Raw genomic sequence first — 21,428 nt, forward strand, 5'->3', positions numbered from 1 at the left:
TAGTGTCATTACAGAACCCCCCCCCCCCCCCCCCTGCTCTGAGTGGGTGTGTCCCAATTCCTCAGAGCTCCCCTATTTAGTGCTGGATGGGAGGTGATGAAATATTTAATCCTGCTGGGAGTCTGCAGGAGAAATCAGCCCTTAATTACTGTCCCCTATTGAGACGAGAGGTCAAAGGGCAGGCGGAGTCGCTACACAGGAGCCACTTAAGTAGCTGCCGAACGAGCGGCCGAGAAATGAGCGATGAGGCAGGATGGAAGCCGAAGCCAAAATAGATCTGTGATGTGAGTCACATGATTCAGGATTTAAAGCGGTATCTGCTGAACATATACAAATATGTAAAAAGTATTTTGCATCAAGCAGATATAATAAAATGCATCCTTTGTGAGCATGGCAATAACAATATCTTTTAGAATATAACATAATAACAGTTACAACCTCTTTATCCAGTATGATTAGTATTATTAGTTATGGACATAATAAACTAAGCCTAACTACAGCTGAGTAACACTTCACATGAGCTACTTTTTGCTCTACTGTAGCTGCTGTGTACACTCTTTTTGGCTATATTGGTACTTGATATTCCAAATAAATCTGCAGATAGTGAAATAGGAACAAAAAATGCCTTTCCCCTGGGTGGTTCCTTATGAAATGATGATGTGGCTCTGCCATGACTTAATGATAGACACAGTATGAATAGGACTGCTTTCCTTTCCTCAGGCAAAATACCAAGTGCCAAAGGCTATGAGGCTCCAAGGCTGAGGCACTCCTGTAATGTGGAAATCTAAAATACTGCTTCTCTTCCACACCATATTCACTGCAGCAACACCTAGCTCACAATGAATTTGCAATTCCACAGAAATGTTTTGTTCATCTGTGTAAGTGTCCGAGACAATAATATCCATTTTTACCGGTTTATCACAAAGCATACTTCTGCTGTACAGTAAGTCAATGTATGCCTATGAAGATATGGAAGAGATATATCGTAGTTCCGCAATCTTTTTAGAAATACTATTGTGTTTTCACGTCAACTGCTCATACAATGCAAAAGTGACTCATGAGTTTAATGTTGGCTATTGGAAATTGCCATGATTATTTTGGTGTAATTACTGCTGTCATGTTAATGTGGCTTTGAGCAGCTGACACCTTGTCACCTCGTGCTGAGTTCACAATTTACATTGAGTCATTTTGACAGAACCAGAGTCATTTAGTCACATGCTTGACTTACCATGACATGAACGAGCGACAACAAACAACAGATGAACAACGACATGGTCGCGAGAGCAGACATCCTTCATAAATGAAGACAAAAATGTTGACGTTTTGTTTGAAGCACATCGCAAGTTATATCCATTTCACTTTAATGATAACTCATCTGTGTACTGGAATACATTAGCAATGTTCTACAGTCATGTATAGCAATGTTGCTAAGCAGAGTGATGTTGAACGGAGCTCAGTGTGAGTTCCTCACCCTGGTAACGGCTCACCAACCTTCACAAGCACACAGATATCAGATTAAAACGAGACCTCGGGAGAGGAATCGCACCGCCCACACCATGCGCCTCTATGAAAGACCCCTAATTGCGGTTAATTCCAAAACTGCTGAAATCCTCCGCAGCCTCTCGCTGAGCAGAGGATGGCAGGAGAAGAGAAGAGAGAGAGGAGTGTATGAGGAGAATGGAATAAGCTGTTAGAAGTGGTGTGCCGGAGGGGCCAGCAGGGCAGACCTGTATTCTTGCAGCAGCGCGGCAACCTGAGCTGACACCAATTAGGCCTCCTCCAGCCTGGCTGCCCAATAGATTTCAGCCCTGCCGCCGTGTGACGCCAACCAATTATGGCGGATTGACTTGGAATCGACTGGATTGTGACCTGAAACTCAGATTTATTTTTCATGCGGGCTGATAGGGGGAGAAACTCCGGGCTGTTTGAGCAGATGAAGGAAGGGGGTGTGGGGAGCATTTCAATCACTCTGTCCTCTCTCTCTCTCTCCCTCCCTGTCTCTCTCTCTGTCTCTCTCTCACTCTCTCTAATGCTAATCGGTTCACCTAGCGGCTCGCTCACGTTATTGAGCCGGTGTGCGCGCTGCTATGGTGGCCCTATATCTGTCTGATTTAAGAGGGGTTGTAAGTAACACACTTCTCCTGACCCAGCATCCTCCCTCTGTGCTCCTGTCCTCTCACTCTTTATCTTTCCCTGGTGCCCATAAACCATTAAAGCGGTGCCACAGATACATCTGCCGCTAAATGGTAAAATGCATTGAGATGTGTCACGTTTATGCACAGCTATTAGTGTCTGCTATGGCCGCGATCAAAGAAAGTTACTGTAGTGCTTATTTTTGGGACTGTAGAAAATCACTTAACTGATTTCAGGTCACAGCTGAGTAAAGATAATCTGGCGCTACAGGGTAGAAACTACATTGCGACTCACTTTTCTCAACATGCTACCTGCACGGCCAGAAAGTGGGGTATTTCATCGCTTTCTTCTGTTTACGTGCATGTGTGTGAGCTTGCCCAAGGCAAAGGTTATGGCAGAACAGAGGAAATGGCTGATTCAGTGGTGTGAACGATAAGGAAAGCATCTCAAATGGTTGATGTCTGGAGAGGCGTGTGAAGCTTTATTTTGATGCTACGGAGTGAGGAGGCGTCTCCTGGCCCTGATGAGGGGCCATTGCAGACATTAGTGTAGCACGACATGACTGATAGACAGATCAGTAATCCTCTTAAAGGAACAGCGTCCCCTCTGGTAAAAATTGTTCCCGACTACGCGTGTCGTCCCCAGGGATTAGTAGCCAAATCCAAGTTTGAAATTTTCCACAGATTAGCAATTACACAAATATGAGGGAAAATTGACTGCCTCCTTCAGCAGTGACAAGGTCTAGCTAGATAGATATACACATCTAATACTGCCTTGCAGCATGCTGAAGAGAAACTGACATTTGTTGGTATCGAGTCTTGGCGTTTTTTTTATGAGCCGATGCTATCGTTTGATGTGTGCTCCCCCTTCCTGTATTACAGCAAAACATCTGCTATTTGAAATTCAAACGTCTGGAGCTATATTACCTCCCAAACCCAATCAGTGTGCAAGATTGCATTATCAAATCAAGCTCCATGCTGCTGTACTACCCATCTCTGTAGCAGTGTGGATCACCGCTCTCCCTTGTCAAATGTCCTATTTCACAGGGATTTTGAACGAGATTTCCTAACAAGTCCAGTTCCAAAATGAGATATCCCACACTGCAAAATGCATTTTTGCAAAATGCAAGTATTTTACTGTAGTCTTGTCTAAACCTGGCAATTTATGACTTTTACAGACTGCATCAGCTATCTCTCGAAGATGTTGAATGATGAACTTCGGGTACTTTTATTTCTAAAATATGTGCCTAAGGAGAAAATGTCAACTTAGTCATGCATCACAACGCTCCAACCCAAGAGATTAAAGGCGTTTTTTTACTTTTTAAGCTTGGGGAATTCAGATGCCTAAAATTATCATTGTCGGCCAGACAGCAGATCCAAACAGGCTGACTGACTCAACTTGTGTGAATAGAAGTTACTTTATAGTCTCCTTACATTTTCAAAGGCTTTGGATGTCACTTGAGGTGGAGGTGGAAAACACCTTCAAAAGCCTGCCAGTATCTCCTTTTGGGCCTGCATCATAATCTCTGCTGTTTGCTGCCCTCCACCACCTCCTTTCTTTTGCAATTCCTATTTCCCATCACATCGGGTGCACACATGAAGGCGGCGCACTGGCCTTCATGTCCTGAGAGATTTAAAAGAGGCGAGAAAGTGGAAAAAGAAAACGTGTACCTGAAAACCCAAAACCCCCCCAAAGTTTGAAGGAGGCTCTGCTGTGATCAAAGGACGGCTCAATTCGTTTTGAGGTGTCGTTATGCGATGTGCTGAATTGCATTGATGAATGGTGATACATTGTTTTAATGGATTACTTTTAAGAGACTCAATATACATAATATGCTCGTCCAAATACCACATTTCCATATCAAAACACGTTATTTCTTGATTAACAATATTCAGCAGTGTGATATTTTTGTATCCCCATGTAACGCTACTTACGGTAGATGACAATAGCCATATGGATTACGTTGTAAAGCATTAGCGCAGAGTTACATCTTAGCTCAGTGAAACCGAATGAAGTGGCGTGCAAACGTACATTTATCTCCAAAGACAAATCTGAGTCTTTCATGTAGTACAGGGGTGAGCATGCCTTCCAACGGTAAACAAAAGAGGAACTCAGCATGCTAATTAAGGGAAGCTCTGATTTGCGGCGCTCTGTTAATTATAATTAGCGCTGTGTAATTAGCCCGGTGAAAGAATGGCAGACTCAGTAAGGCCTTGTGAATCGTACCTGTGAGAAGATTAGAAACAGATCGCTCTGTCTTCTTTGCTCAGGACTCTCAGCTTGGTGCCGGGGCATTACTCTAGGCAGCTGCACATACGCTAAACATGAGCTGACAAGCCTGACTAAAGATCTCCAGCCTGCAATCTTTGAAGGACTCAGATGAGTTGATAGTGTAAAATTGAGTTTTACAGCAAGCTGCACTGTTTATTCCTCCTCAGATGAACAAGTCAACACACTCTCCCATGGTTGCTCTGGAGGAAGGTCCATGCTGTATTAGGCCAAGGATCGGTATTAATATAACTCATAGGACAGATATTTAGCACAAATCCTGTTATGCTTCGCATGATGGGAAAATGTGAAGATTTGTTCTCAAACACATCATAACTGCAGTGGTTCTCAAACTTTTTCACATCAAGGACCCTTAAATGGACACAAATTAGACCACGGGCCCCATTGATAAGATTTTGCCCCAGGGTCCCCCATCTGATAAGATGTTTGCTTTTAGATGTTTATACCATGACCAAAATATTCATACCTTCTGTCATTGTGTTACTTACAGTATGGATGGAATTATAGTGAAAATAAATCATCGTCTTTTTTTTTTACTGGGGACCCCCTGGAACACCCTCAAGGACCCCACTTTGAGAACCACTGTCATACTGTATAGTACTTATTTTGAAAGCAAACATGAGCTGAGGTTTATCAGTCAACAGCTCTAAAATTAGGGGGAAATTACCTGAATGACTTACCTTATTACTTCAATGTGCTTTGATGCAAATTAGACCATGGACCCCAGTGATAAGATCTTATCCCAGGGTCCCCCATCTGATCAGATTTGAGCTTTTAGATGTTTCTACAGACAGTGTATGAAACCCATGACCAAAATATTCATAGCTTCTGTCATTGTGTAAACATGACCTGCAGTTTATCAGTCAGCAGCTCCAAAATTGGAGGGGAATTACCTGAATGACTTACTTCAACTTGCTTTGATGCTAATGTGCTACTATCAATCATTCAAGCTGGTGTCATATTATTTCAAATTGGGAATGATTTGGAATGAAAACTATACACATCACACAGACGCCTGAGGGCACTACATACTTTAGGTGCCATAAAACATGGATGAAAAGTCTTTGGTGCTACTGGAAGAAAACTGAAGATGTCAAAAGAATCAATTCCCTTTAAATCAGGGATGCGTAGCCCTCCCAACAAATCTCTACACACACCATGTAAGGGCTGCCAAAGAAATAATCAAGCAAGCAGAATTCATGTTTCCCAGAGGCCCGTGGTGGCTTGGGATGAACCAAAATGTTGACTTGACAATGATTTGGTGTTTGAACTGAACATACGTGGTGCAGCACTGCAGCTTGCCTAATAATGACTAGCAAATGCACCATCAACCGGGCCGAATGCCTCCGTTTTCCAGAAGCCCGCGGTGGCTCGGGGGGTGATGCCCGCTACATAAAAGACAAAGGCGAGAGATCCCGAAGATAGCCTCGTCTCCGCCGCGCTTTGTTCTCCTCTTCAAAGGCTTCACGGGATCAAAATCCACAAACAAATAAAGTTCAAAACATGAGATATGCAGAGAAAGGTGCTGAAATCCACGGCAACAGCTTTCCTTAAGGGTGGCGTACCGTATTGATAAAAGCAGACTCTTTGATAATTGCCTGCTATTGATGATGCTTCCCAGTGTTTTAATATGCTGTTTTGTCGTTTGAAGTTTGCTTTGTGTGTGTGTGTGTGTGTGTGTGTGTGTGTGTGTGTGTGTGTGTGTGTGTGTGTGTGTGTGTGTGTGTGTGCGTGTGCGTGTGTGTGTGTGTTTGTGTGTGTTAAAGCCTACCTGACAGGTGCGCCCCTGCTCTGGGCAGGCTTAAGCAGGACGGTGACGGTGCTGTCGGTCTGGTTGAGAGAAGTCTCCTGGTCATATGCTGGCATGGAGGGAGCTAGAGAGGGAAGCAAGAGAAAAGCTGTTTTACTAATAGAAATAACAGTGCAGCGGGGGATACTTTACTGTGAATGATTTGCTGTCATCGGCAAGGTATCCATAATATCTGGTTGAAATAGAAAAATCTTCAAAGTAGAGTCCATATATCAGAATAAAATGCAGGAGATAGCAAGAAAAAATGCTAACTAGCCTCTTGGTTATAATCAATCCCACTTTTCGTTAAGCACAGCTATACTTGGTTTATGGGAATTACATCCACAGTTTGAATGTGTCCAAACAGACGACTAAAAGGCTAAAAATGCTATAATACTCTGAGCCAGCGGTTCTCAACCTGGTGGTAGGCAGCGCTCCCTCTTTTGTGGGAGAGGGAGGGAGCCCTGCGTACCACCAGTGGCACCCGTACCACAGGTTGAGAACCACTGGCTCAGAGTATTATAGCATTTTTAGCCTTTTAGTCTGATGATTTTGCTGGTTAAAAATGTTTATTTATTCCTACTAGTGCAGCATGAGGTCACCATTTTACTAGGAAGTGGAAATAATGGTAGCTCATTTCATGGGCACGTTGAGAATGAGTTTAGACTATTAAAAAATCAGTATGATCCAAATTAACCTGCACAAAATCCCACACATGCAGTACTCCATCCATGCAGATTAAAATAAACACAAAGAATGATCTGCCCAGTGCTATCTGACCCAGGTCTAAACGATGAGCAATCATATGTCCTGCAGCTGTGGTAAGTGGTACGCTATTTATCAGACATCATCCCACACATTGTGACCGGGCGTGCTGTTGACCCCGCTGACCTGAAATCTTGGTGGTGAATTGGGTGATGACAGGCGGGCCGTAGCCCTTGGCAGTGCTAGCGCGCAGGGTGAAGGAGTAGGTAGAGCCCGGGTAGAGGCCGGTGAACACATGGGAGGTCTCGTTGCCCAGCTTCAGCACCTTCCCACTCTGGTTGGAGAGGTCCAGCTCGGGGTCAAAGGAGCTCACCGCCTTGTAGGAGATCTAGAATGGGACGGGAAGGAATCAATATTTTGATAGTAGCCTCTGGTACAGCTGCGCTCAGCTCCCCAGTCTCCACTGACATGCTGACATGCATTTGCATTCTGACGATAAAAACGTTTTGTTTTTGTTTTTTTCTTGTCAGATGCAATCCAAGTAGCTCAGCAAGCTAAAGTGATGTGGGTTACAGCTCCAGCTTTCCTGTCTCTGTATACTGGACTCATAAACCCAAAATGCAAAATTATGCAATCTAAAAAAAATGGGGGGAGAAGTCTTATTTGTGTAGCTTAAGTTAAGTTAAGTTTTACTTCGTTTCGAACTCAAGCTCTCACTAGTGCCTTAAACGCTGCAACGCAGCCCTATGGAAGACTGTTATTTTGCTCCAAAATTACTTTTCATTAAAACCTGACCACCCACCCGTAGGTGGCGTGGTACCCCCTGGGACTGACACGGATCCACGTGACTACGTCACGTCCTGCCAGTCCAGGGCAATCACTTCCGCTTTCTTCCACCCGCTGTAGAAGACGTGTTTGTGAAAGCTCCCGCGGTTAACGAGGAGTTATATTATATAGCTTTAGATATTAGGCTCGTCCCGGCTAACTTGCCCGCCTCAAGAGGTTCGCGTGGACGGGATAAAGCAGGCTTCGGAGACCGACCCTGTACCCTTCACCCTGCGGCGTCGGAACAAGTCATCTAAAGCTAAGAGTATCTTCCTTAGTTAACCGTTGTTACTGTAGCTGCCTCCGTGCAGTTGATGTGAAACGTTTCCCCGGAAACGGGGTAACGTTGTTCTTGAGCGCATGACTCAGGTCTGCACTCATAACTCTAGCTAGGTTTGCATACATGCAGAATAGCTTGTACCGTTAGCACTAGAACAACAGGCTAAATAGCACAGTTGTCACAGATAGCTAGATGCATTCGTGCGGTTGCTTCTGTTGCTAGGTACTTTAGGAACGCCGGCTTTAGAGCTCGCGCGTTAGATAGTTAGCTAGTTTGCTCAGTGCAGCTAGCTTGGACTACCTTGTAGCACAGATAGCTAACGTGCACACGTGCAGTTAGTGTCTGTGTGCTAAGTACTTCGCGCCAGCTACCTCTTGTAGGGCGCGCCTTAAGCGAGAGTAGTAATGCTCTTCAGTGAAATAGCTAGTTAGCTAGCTTGCTCCCGTGCAGCCAGTATCTAGCGATGTGTAGTACTCCAGCTCTTACCGGTGCAGGCTTAGCTTGCACGTTAACCCCGTTTTCCTGTTAGACACAGAGAGGGGGGAACAGCTAGGTGCTGTATTAGCTGTGAGGCTACGCTGGCCGATTACGACCGGCACAATTAATTTGAACAGGCGTTGCTGGGACCTACATGAATGTAGTGTAGCTTTTACTGGCGTCTGAGATTTTAGCTGGGCTATTCGCTAGCTAGGTGAGCTCGCCCCGCACCTTGTGTGGGCCGCTTCTCTCAGTACTTACGCCATCTTAGCCAGCTTGCTTGTCTGCTAAGTGTTTGCTTGCCTCGTGCAATTAGCATCTACTAGATTGCAACTCCCTCTGTGGAGTTTCTTCTGAGATTGACTAGCTTCGCGGGCCGCTGGCCTAATGCTTGCGGTCATGCTTGCTTCCCCATGTTACTCAGGGTAGAGACGCGCGGCACTGGCCTGGGCGCAGGCTTGTGTTAGCGCACGCTTGTCTCTCAGTGCTTATGCTAGCTTAGCTAGTGGCTTCCACGCCTGTTCTCTCGGGTTAACAGGTTGTGGGTATTGGTGCCCCCCCTTCGGGATGGGCTATTGCCGCTTACGTTACCATTGCACGCGCACGTTCGCTAGCCTCCGGGCTGCTTACTGTCTAGCATGTGCTTTTTGCTAGCTTGCTTAAGCGGTACTCCCGCTAATAGGGTGCGCCCTGCGGGAGCTTGCTATTAGTAAACTACTTGGCCGAGTATGAATCGGCACGTTAAGTGCGTGTTCGGCCTTGGGCACGAGCACGCTGCACAGGCGCCTTGAACCCTCGGTCTGGTCCGCAGCTAAGCTCTTGAGAGCTGGCCAAGGTCCGCTCTCAAAGAAGTGTTAAAGCTAGCCTGCCTTGCATAGGTGCAGATAGCAATATTAGTACTGTTTAGCACAGAACGATAGCATTTTGCAGATAGCTGGCGTGCACCCGTGCAGTTAGTATCTGTGTGCTAAGTACATTGGGCGCGAGATACCTCCGCTACAATAGACATACTGCTCCTTGCTGGCGCTACGCGTCCAGCAGGGCTTACAGCTCGCCAAGGTCTGGGCTCAGTGCCAGCCTTTGGCTTGTAGCTCTAAGGACAAGCCCACCACCCTTGGTGCCCAAGGCCCGGGGTGGTTGGGAGCTCTCCATGGGTCGCACTCCCTTGTTGGGGTGCCCCCTGCAAGTGCAGGGAGCCTGGCTGGGGGCACAGCGCACCTTGGTCCATGGCCACGGCCTGGCCTCGGTTGGCGGCGCCCAGGTCAAGCCCACCGGTTGGCTCACCAAGGCTGGGTTTAGTTCCAGCCTGCGGCTTGTAGCTTTAGACCCACCGTCCTCGGTGCCCAAGGCCCGAGTTCGGTCGGGAGCTCGCCCAGGGTCTCATATCCAGCATCAAGGCTCGCCTTGGTCCATGGCTACGGCCTGGCCTCGGCTAGAGGCTCCTAGGACAGCCCACCATCAATGGCACCAACGGCTCATTGCTGGTCGGGAGCTCGCCTGGGGGCCGCACTGTCGGACAAGTCCACGTGCGTCTCGAGAGAGAACGTTACCTCCGCAGTCCCCCCAGCCTGCGAAAGGCGCACGGCAGGGGGGGGGGGGGGTTACTTCGATACAACAGCGCGTCAGTAGGCGGAGCTCGCGTTAGAAGTTCTCCCCCAGCATGCACAGCTTCTACGGAACGGTCCATGCGGCGGGGGGGCGTAGCCTCTCACGTCCCGCCCCCCATCAGGGCACCGGATCGAAAGGTCCCGGTGCCCAGCAATAACATGACTATATTTCAGGGATCATTTCTATAGTTTCTAACTTGAGAAATGTGTTTCTAAAATGTTCAGTCTCGCTATCCACGATGATGAGACGGTGATACTCTTTTCTGAGCGCGAAGCGGGCAGAGAGACTTGATTCAGTTCATATGCTCTCTGCTTTTGATGACCGTTCACTGTCTCCTATGGGGACATTGAGGGAGAGAGTATGATCCGAGTGGTGGAACGGGTTCCGCTCCGTTGGCCACAAGAGACCATCTTGTCCAACAGGCTCGATGCCTGGGAGCATCTATGTTCCCCCGTCCCCATTACGGCGCACCCTCCAGAGGGGATACGCGCTACAGTTTGCCCACCCACGTTCGACGGGACCCCCGATCTGGCCGTGGAGGAGGAGGCCATGGACGGCTCCATGCGTCCAAAATTGGACCTTCGGCGTCTCAACGAAGACGCTGAGGAAGTCCCATCCTGAATGCTCTCTTCCCCGCCTGTTCAAGTTGAGACAGGGGGATTTCTTACTTCCAGGGATCTGGAAGGTGCGGTCCTCCATGTCCACATGGTCAGGAGACACAGGAAATACCTGAGGTTCTCCTTCCGGGGGAAGGCTTACGAGTTCTGTGGCTTGCCATTCGGCATGTCTTTGAGCCCGCGAACCCTCACGGTGTGCGTGGAGGCAGCCGTGGCTCCCCTCCGTGCGAGGGGGATCCGCGTCTTCCTATATCTCAACGTCGTTCTCTTAGCGGCCGACTCGAGGGTCGGTGCCGCGAAACATACCAAGTGGTGACCGATCACCGGCAAACCTTAGGGTTTTTGGTGAACCGGCAGAAGAGTTGCCTCGTCCCAGCGCAGGCGGCGACCTTCCTGGGGCTCGAGCTATACTTCCTGCGAGCCTTTCGCCAGAGCGACAGGCTCGCACGGTTCGGACAGCAAGCCAAGGACGTTAGGTCTGTGCCCTCGGTGTCAGTGCATCAGTGCACAGTGATGTTGGGCCTGATGGCCTCAGCACTGCATGTGCTCCCGCTAGGGAGGCTACACATGCCCTCGTGGTCCAAATATGGTAATCTCAGGCTCCGCCTGGACTCGGCCGGGGACCGTCATCGCAGGGTTCCTCTGACAGGTCAGGCCTGGCGGGCGATGGCTATATGGGCGGACCCCCGTTACCTCTCGAGAGGTACTCGGTGGGGCCCTGTCCCGCTCAGGATGGTGATTCGCACAGACGCCTCCCTCTGGGGAGGGGGTGCGATTTGCGGGCATTTTTCGGCGAACGGCCGGTGGGAGGCTCAGGAGCTTCGCCACATAAACGTGCTAGAGCTGAAGGCGATTCGCCGGGCTCTGCCTCAGGACAAGCCCACCATCAATGGCGCCATGGGCCCATCGTTGGTTGGGAGCTCTCTTGGGGACCGCACTGCCGGACAAGTCCGCGTGCGGCCAGACTCGAAAGAGAACGTTGCCTCCGCAGTCCCCCCGGCATGCGGAGGTAACACTTCCAGCGGCTCACACATGGGCACCATGTGCTGATTCGCTCGGACAATAGGGCAGCGATCGCCCACCTGAACAAACAGGGCGGTGTGCGGTCGGGGGCGCTGAACCATAGCGGGGATTCACCTGTGGGTGTTTCCCCGTCTCCTTTCAGTGTCAGCGGTCTATCTGCCGGGACGGCGGAGTTACGACCGGCCTGCTGTCTCGAGGCAATCCCCGTTATACGGAGTGGTGCCTCCACCCTCGGGTGATGGAACAGGTTTGGGCCAGGGTTGGTCGCGCCTGCGTCGATCTCTCGCATCGCGGCGCGCGACACACTGCCCACTGTGGTTCTCGATCCAGGAGGACAGCCCCCGTTAGGTCATGACGCGCTAAAAGCGCACGCGTGGCCGAGGGAGGGGCTCTATGCGTTTTCCCCGACCCCCCCTGATCCGTCAGGTGTTGGACAGGGTGAGGGAACAGCGCCTCCGGCTCGTTTTAGTCTGTTTGGCACAGGCAGACATGGTTTGCGGACCTGGTCTCCCTGGCGCAAGATCCGCCCTGGGCATTGCCGGTACGGGCCGATCTCCTATCCCAGGCGGAGGGGGAGGTGTTCCACCCCTCCCCAGGCAGGTGGAAGCTAGCGGTCTGGCTCCTGAACCGGACCAGTTGCTAGCCCAGGGCTTGCCTGATAATGTGGGATGCACTATGCAGCAAGTAGGGCGTGGATCCAGTGAACTGCAGTGTGCGACCAGTTCTGTTTCCTTCAGAGCCTGCCTGACGCGGGTCAGTCCCCGCAGTCGTTTAATGTGTACGTAGCCGCGATTCTGCGTGCCATAGGGGAATTGAAGGGAGCCCCGTGGGGGCGTACCCTTTGGTCTTGCGCCTCATGAAGGGGGCGCGTGAACTGCGCCCGCCGTCGCGGTGCGTTTTTCCCCCCAAATCGGACCTGGTTACGGTGCTGGACGGGCTAACGGGTCATCCGTTGGAGCCCTTGGACTCCGCCGATTTAAGGGTTCTGTCTTTAAAGACCGCGCTGCTGCTGGCCTTGTCGTCAGGAAAGAGAGTTGGTGACCTGATTGCCCTCTCGGTGCAGCAGGCCTGTATGGTAATGATGGGCGCAGGGTTATGTTGCGACCTAACCCGGCTTACCAACCTAAGATTATTAATGCAGCTTTAGGTCTATGGTCATAGACTTATCAGCATTCTGTCCCCCGCCGTTCAGTTAGAGACGGGCGGGGAGAGACGTTTGCTCATGCTGTGCCCCGTAAGGGCGCTCTCGGCCTATGTGGCCAGGACGCGTTCTTTACGCTTTACAGATCAGCTGTTGGTTTGCTTTGGGCAAAGGGCCCAGGGCGGACCCCTTTCCAGGATCGCTTATCACACTGGATAGTGGAGGCGATCGCGTTGGCATACTTTGCCGTGGGCAAGGTTCCCCAGGAGGGTATCAAGGCGCTTTCTACGCGAGGTGTTGCGACATCCTCTGCGTTGTTGCGCGGTGTGTCGGTGGAGGACATGTGTGCCGCGGCCTCATGGTCCTCTCATCACACTTTTGTCAGGTACTACAGTCTCGACGTGTCCGGTGCGCAGTTCGCGCACGCGGTGCTGTCGGTGGCAAGAAAGTAGTATCGTTGCCACTCTAATATGTCAGACGGTTAGGCATAAACGTTGCCATATGGCCGTGGTTCACCGGTGCCGTTCGGGTCGCCCTGTGGGGTGCTCCCGGCAGCAAGGTCGGTTGAATGGAGGCACTAGTGAGAGCTTGAGTTCGAAACGAAGTAAAACGTTAGGGTTGTGCTACAACCCAGGTTTTACGAGTGAGAACGAGAGCTCTCACTACCCAGCCTTGCTGTGTCGATGCGTCACGGGGTGCGTCGGATCTCAGCGGGCTGGAAGAAATTAGAGTGATTGCCCTGGACTGGCAGGACGTGACGTAGTCACGTGGATCCGTGTCAGTCCCAGGGGGTACCACGCCACCTACGGGTGGGTGGTCAGGTTTTAATGAAAAGTAATTTTGGAGCAAAATAACAGTCTTCCATAGGGCTGCGTTGCAGCGTTTAAGGCACTAGTGAGAGCTCTCGTTCTCACTCGTAAAACCTGGGTTGTAGCACAACCCTAACGTTATCCTTTATTGTCCCCGCGGGGGAAATTCATCCATTTGACCCATCCTCGACCTCTACTAGGAACCTTCCTAGGACTAGGAGCAGTGCAGCACCTGGGGACCCACTCCGGTTATTTTGCCAGCGCCTTGCTCAGGGGCACTGACAGGAGTGTTAACCCTAACATACATGTCTTTGATGGTGGGAGGAAACCGGAGCCCACAAGAACAGAATATGGAAAGTCCACACAGAAAGGACAGACCAGGGTTCGAACCCAGGAGCATCTCGCTGCGAGGCAACAGCACTAACCACTGAGCCAGCATGGCATCTAACTCAACGTATGAACTTCTGAATTTCCCTCATCAAAGTTTTATGTTGGCATCTCCAAAATCAATGGGGTACAATGGGCCTATGGAGAAAGGCCACCACATCACAAGGAGTGGAATCCGCTGAATAAACAGAGGTGCTTATTTAAACACAACACAATGCAAAGGAAGTTTGAGCTTTCGTGGAGAGAGACAAAACAGTTAATCTATTCCTTCCCCATTAATAAACACAGGAGCTCTGGAGGGAAGCATTAAGGTGAGTGTTTTTGCTAATATCCATTTTGAATATCTATAAAGTCCCACTTTAAGAAAATGCCTGCGCTCGTGACGGAAAGCCTCCATTATAATTCCAATTAAGGAACACAAAGGGAGTTTGGAGTGCTGCATAATTTGTGTCCATCAAGTTTTGAAATGCTTGGAGGCCTTCTCATTTAGTCTTTGTCTGTGAAATGAGTCTGTGATGCCAAAGCCTATATCATAACAGTTCAGGGAGAGGGATTTGAAATGACTTGTCAGCACATGGACAAGTTTTTACAATTATAATGGCGGCAAAAAATAATAGGAGATTAATTGTGGAAATGAATGTGGGCTGGCTTTGTAAGTATAAATCGAGCTGACATATTAAGGATCTTTACTCATTTCACTTCACATTTCTCCTATAAGAGTGATGTACCTTACAGTGCAAAGCATCACAAACGAGGACGCATGATCAAACAAAAGAGTACTGATCTTCTCCGATGCCTTCACTTGTCAAGTCAAAATAAATGTTACTGAGAGAACAAGATAGCTTGAGAGTGTCATAAACCCACACTTTCCTGTCATAAAATACAATGGAGAATGACTGTGAATCATATAAACCGGGGATGGAGGGGGGGAGCATAAAGCCACCCAAATTCAGATTACCCACTTACAATACAATTTACACAGCTTTTTAGACTGACATAAAATCTCCATAATCTAAATTCATAGTACACTTCATACTAAATAGTTCAGAACTCTTGTAAGTTATATGAGGACAGTGATGGGAAATAAATGCTTTTGTGAAAATATAGTTAATTTCTTTTTGTTTATATTGGTGGCTGTTTGCCTTATTATGATCACAAAGTTGGTTTACCCAACTTTTGTTTGTTTACCACTACATCACTGATACTCTATAAACACAATGCAACTCCACAATCATAGTTTTGATTGTATACTGATGCATTCACATTGCTAGATATGGCTGATGAAACAGGATTCAATGGAAAAGGTATGTCCTTTAAATTTGCCAATGAAATGACAGTGACAGATCTTGGTCAGAAAGGAATGGAGCTGAAATCTCTTTTGATATCAGGACGTATCAGACGTATTTCACTTTGAGCCCTTTGATAGTGTCAAATCAAAGCGAGGTCTTCTGGGGAACACCGACAGCCTACATGACGTGTTGCTTTCCTGAACCAGAGCACCAGACAGACGAGGTGTGAGAGGAAGACACCCAGAGTGAGCTGCTAGGTGTGAGAGGAAGACACCCAGAGTGAGCTGCTAGGTGTGAGAGGAAGACACCCAGAGTGAGCTGCTAGGTGTGAGAGGAAGACACCCAGAGTGAGCTGCTAGGTGTGAGAGGAAGACACCCAGAGTGAGCTGCTAGGTGTGAGAGGAAGACACCCAGAGTGAGCTGCTAGGTGTGAGAGGAAGACAGCCAGAGTGAGCTGGTAGGTGTGAGAGGAAGACAGCCAGAGTGAGCTGGTAGGTGTGAGAGGAAGACAGCCAGAGTGAGCTGGTAGGTGTGAGAGGAAGACAGCCAGAGTGAGCTGGTAGGTGTGAGAGGAAGACAGCCAGAGTGAGCTGCTAGGTGTGAGAGGAAGACACCCAGAGTGAGCTGGTAGGTGTGAGAGGAAGACACCCAGAGTGAGCTGGTAGGTGTGAGAGGAAGACACCCAGAGTGAGCTGGTAGGTGTGAGAGGAAGACACCCAGAGTGAGCTGGTAGGTGTGAGAGGAAGACACCCAGAGTGAGCTGGTAGGTGTGAGAGGAAGACACCCAGAGTGAGCTGCTAGGTGTGAGAGGAAGACACCCAGAGTGAGCTGGTAGGTGTGAGAGGAAGACAGCCAGAGTGAGCTGGTAGGTGTGAGAGGAAGACAGCCAGAGTGAGCTGGTAGGTGTGAGAGGAAGACAGCCAGAGTGAGCTGCTAGGTGTGAGAGGAAGACACCCAGAGTGAGCTGGTAGGTGTGAGAGGAAGACACCCAGAGTGAGCTGGTAGGTGTGAGAGGAAGACACCCAGAGTGAGCTGGTAGGTGTGAGAGGAAGACACCCAGAGTGAGCTGGTAGGTGTGAGAGGACGACAGCCAGAGTGAGCTGGTAGGTGTGAGAGGAAGACAGAAAGAGTGAGCTGGTAGGTGTGAGAGGAAGACAGCCAGAGTGAGCTGCTAGGTGTGAGAGGAAGACAGAAAGAGTGAGCTGGTAGGTGTGAGAGGAAGACAGCCAGAGTAAGCTGCTAGGTGTGAGAGGAAGACAGAAAGAGTGAGCTGGTAGGTGTGAGAGGAAGACAGCCAGAGTGAGACGAGGTGTGAGAGGAAGACAGGGAGAGTGAGACGAGGTGTGAGAGGAAGACACCCAGAGTGAGCTGCCGGCTTCCTACCTCTTCTTCCTCCATTGCCCTGAGGAAGCAGGCACACAGCTGGGCTGTGTCAGTGAAAATTATTGATTGATTTATTGATTGATCGATTGATTGTTGATCATTGTTGTCTGTGTTCAGTGTTGGTGGCCTTCCCCATCGGAGAGATGCTGTAGTTCCAAAACATAATTAAAAAACATCATTAAGATGAATCATCTCTGCTTGCTGAGCTTCAAAGGCCTTCAGGCATGTGAGGGAGATAACGTCCAGGTCTGCTTGACCAGAGTGAGAGTTGAATCCTCCTGGTGAGGTGATGGAACTTTACAGCAGACTCCGGAGGGTGGGGGCCAGCCACTGCTCGTTATAAGATATAGACATGAGTTAGCTTTTGGGGGCACTTCTTCTGAAACTTCCAATCGAGTGTGACTCTCTGTATACAGACAGACCATTACTTGGAAATAAATCCTCCTTTGTTCATTTCAACGAGCGACTGATTAATTGTTTCAAACAACAAGCATTTTTTGCCATTACAGCTGATCTGAATATTATCATTCTACCTCACTCAAAATAGACTTCTGATTGTACCTGACGCTGGAAAATCTATGAGGCCATTTACACCTGGCACTAACATGCGTTTTCTGTGATCAGATTGCAATCACATAGTGCTTGACCACTTGAAAGTACAGGTGTAAACACCCCCAAGACACATTGAGGACGGATTGCGATCTGATCGGCCAAACCACCTCCGGTGGTGGTCAGGGATGCATTGTGACCACATTGAACACACGTGTAAATGCAATGCGTCCTCTCAAACCGCATTAGTCACCGCTGTTTTTTCTGCCGCTCTACTCTATGGAGCTTGCCTGAACAGATCGCAATCGGATCTCAATGTGGACACTGGAGACACATATTAATACCAGGTGTAAATGCAATCAGGTTAATGTGGTCAAGCACTATCCGATTGCAATCTGATCACAGAAAATGCATGTTAGTGCCAGGTGTAAATGGCCTCTATAATGATGGTTTGTATTAAAATCAGGGAATACCAGGATCCTTGGAGACTTCCTTTGCTTTACTATACTCTCAAGTCGGAGTGGGAGAGGTAATTCCTACAGCATATGAATGAATACAATTGCCTGGAGGGGGCATGTTTTCAAGTGAAACGCATTTGGTTCAATAGAAATATGAGCGAACCCGACGACGCAGCAACGCAAAAGACGTCGCTCGCTCCGCATGGTAGTTTGTATCATGAAATATTAAAGAGATAAACAAACTGAAACACACACTAAGAGTGATCAAGTGTGCGGTAAAGCTACCGTTTTTATGGACAATGTTTTGCTGCACTTTGCCGGCCCCTCTAAGTGCACAGAACACTCCACTCCGCACACTTGAATAAATATAGGCTCGTTACCATTCTGGCACTGGGCAAAGGAAGAGTCTTTCCGGCTATGATTGAAATGTCGCCGTGCCGCCGAGAGAATATCTATTTCATATTTCATTCGCCTCACTCACCCGATGGTGTGGCAGTGGATGGAGCGACCTATGCGGCTGCCCTGATTGTATTGCTTTTACTATTCAATCTGCTCTCCTCATATGAGACACAGCCCTGTCAATGATTGCTAACCTAGTCAAAATACCAAGCATGGGCAAATGGCGAAAAGAGGGAGATTCGACAGAGGAGAATCAATCCGGGGGGAAAGGTTGTGGGATTACTTCTCCGCCGAAAGCTGGTTAAGATGAATGTGTACATATATTGTGAGTGAGGAGACTGTTTCTATTATTCAAGACTCAATACAGCTCACAGACACGGCTGGCGAGGGTCTCCCTGTGTCAACATGCGCTCACTGTTGAATCGTGATGTGCGTTCTGGCTGTTTCAGAGAGGGAGAGAGAATTTTCCTTACAGGTCGAACACGTGTCGAAGGACAGAGGGTGACGATAGCTTGCAGTTGAGTGTTTCCTATTTTGCGCTTCTTTGTCAATCTGACCCCGTGTTCACACTGGGAGCAGCACGTGGGAGGGTCAACAAGCTTGACGGCTGAGAGAAATTGACCACTTTACACGGTCCTTGGCCGTCAACAGCCAATCATATTTCCGCATTTCCCTTTCCCCCTACCAATGTGATTTTGTTTCATGAACAATAGCTCCTACAAGTGCAAAATGGACAAGTTCAGTAGTAGTAGTGTGAACACACACAGTGAACACTGTGTGTGTTCACACTGCAGTGCACCACCCTCACTGTGTGTTCACATTGCAATGCACTGCAAACAACCAAGCGCACTACCCTCACTGTGTGAACACACAGTGAGGGTGGTGCACTGCAGTGTGAACACACAGTGAGGGTGGTGCACTGCAGTGTGAACACACAGTGAGGGTGGTGCACTGCAGTGTGAACACACAGTGAGGGTGGTGCACTGCAGTGTGAACACACAGTGAGGGTGGTGCACTGCAGTGTGAACACACAGTGAGGGTGGTGCACTGCAGTGTGAACACACAGTGAGGGTGGTGCACTGCAGTGTGAACACACAGTGAGGGTGGTGCACTGCAGTGTGAACACACAGTGAGGGTGGTGCACTGCAGTGTGAACACACAGTGAGGGTGGTGCACTGCAGTGTGAACACACAGTGAGGGTGGTGCACTGCAGTGTGAACACACAGTGAGGGTGGTGCACTGCAGTGTGAACACACAGTGAGGGTGGTGCACTGCAATGTGAACACACAGTGAGGGTGGTGCACTGCAGTGTGAACACACAGTGAGGGTGGTGCACTGCAGTGTGAACACACAGTGAGGGTGGTGCACTGCAATGTGAACACACAGTGAGGGTGGTGCACTGCAGTGTGAGCACACAGTGAGGGTGGTGCACTGCAGTGTGAACACACAGTGAGGGTGGTGCACTGCAGTGTGAACACACAGTGAGGGTGGTGCACTGCAGTGTGAACACACAGTGAGGGTGGTGCACTGCAGTGTGAACACACAGTGAGGGTGGTGCACTGCAATGTGAACACACAGTGAGGGTGGTGCACTGCAGTGTGAACACACAGTGAGGGTGGTGCACTGCAGTGTGAACACACAGTGAGGGTGGTGCACTGCAGTGTGAACACACAGTGAGGGTGGTGCACTGCAGTGTGAACACACAGTGAGGGTGGTGCACTGCAGTGTGAACACACAGTGAGGGTGGTGCACTGCAGTGTGAACACACAGTGAGGGTGGTGCACTGCAGTGTGAACACACAGTGAGGGTGGTGCACTGCAGTGTGAACACACAGTGAGGGTGGTGCACTGCAGTGTGAACACACAGTGAGGGTGGTGCACTGCAGTGTGAACACACAGTGAGGGTGGTGCACTGCAGTGTGAACACACAGTGAGGGTGGTGCACTGCAGTGTGAACACACAGTGAGGGTGGTGCACTGCAGTGTGAACACACAGTGAGGGTGGTGCGCTTGGCAATTATTTGGGCAATGGAGATGGGCAGCAGTCCAGTGATTCACAGGGTCAATTTGAGGGCACTCGGCCAACCTTTCTTCAAAGTTTTGTGGTGTTACGTGAATCCATTTGGAAACACAAAGAAATGCACACTTCCACAGGGAGCAGGAGGAGAACAAATGTGCTTAATATTGGATATTATATAGGATATTATAGGAGGAGAACAAATTTGCTTAATATAGACACACTGTTGAGCGCATCATCATTCAGAAACCACGCCAAAAACAGGAGGAAACAAAAACTCCCCCCCCAATCCTGGTGTTCTCCTATGTCATGTGCATGGTCGGGTGTTGCACACACAAAGATCATATATACGGAAGATGAACACTCCAACTTACTTCTTTGACAGCTAGATCCACATTTTTCTTCTCGCCAATTCTCAATGGCTTCCTTGTTTTGCTCAGTAGTACAAAAAAACTTTAATTGGCAATTTTTTTACATTTGTTGTCTACACAGCCCACCACACAACAGCTTTTAGCTATGTTTAATTCAAGGAAAACTATGCTGGTGTGTGGAAGTGAACGAAGAGCTTTCCCCCCGTGATGGGCATGGCCTATTTCATGCAGTGTCTCTATTGGATATTATTTATGACTCTATAGAGTAAAGCAGGAATGAGTCCGGAAGACTCGGATGTTAGCATTTCCGGCTCTTACGTGTAAAACTCAATGGGATTTTTGTAACCGAAATTCCCATACAAAATCCAATTGGCTTTTACACATAAGAACCAGGAAGTGCAGGGACTTCTGGGTAAGCCTATAAAAATACATCATCCCTGCGGGTACTCTACTGTATATCATGGCCTTTTGCTGTCCCTTACACACCTCGTACTGCGTGATGATCCCATAGGTCTGAGCCGGCTCTCTCCACTTCAGGATGATCTTCTCCTCATACGAACTGCCTTGAATAGACTCCAGAGGAACGGCCCCCGGCACTGTGGGAAACGCATCACACACATTTTGTGCCAAGTTAGAAAACAGTGAAGAAGAAGCCTGCACACCAGGAGTTCCACTAGTGCACGTTTATTGACAATAATTTCTATCGATGTGGATGTTAAGTTAAAATGGTGTCAATATGTTTTATGCATGGAGTTCCTAGTCAGCTGTTTTATATATATTTATTAAGATTTATTTAATTTAGATTTAGATTTATTTATTTGTTTACCGTATTTATTTATGTATTTATTGGGGGGGGGGGGGGGATCTATCTGATTATTTCA

General features: G+C 48.8%; 1 protein-coding gene across 1 annotated transcript in view; it reads right to left on the reverse strand.

Moving 5' to 3' along the window:
• LOC310796572 (receptor-type tyrosine-protein phosphatase mu) overlaps nucleotides 1–21,428 on the reverse strand; it is a gene marked incomplete at both ends in the record, with an annotated part of 196,262 nt that overhangs the window by 71,195 nt on the left and 103,639 nt on the right. The window contains 3 exon segments of the mRNA XM_083658777.1: nucleotides 6,194–6,296; nucleotides 7,103–7,304; nucleotides 21,034–21,143. Of these exon segments, the coding sequence (XP_083514903.1) occupies nucleotides 6,194–6,296; nucleotides 7,103–7,304; nucleotides 21,034–21,143 (415 nt within the window).

Source organism: Poromitra crassiceps, assembly GCF_964638095.1.
Source record: "Poromitra crassiceps genome assembly, chromosome: 23".
NCBI lineage: Eukaryota > Metazoa > Chordata > Actinopteri > Beryciformes > Melamphaidae > Poromitra > Poromitra crassiceps.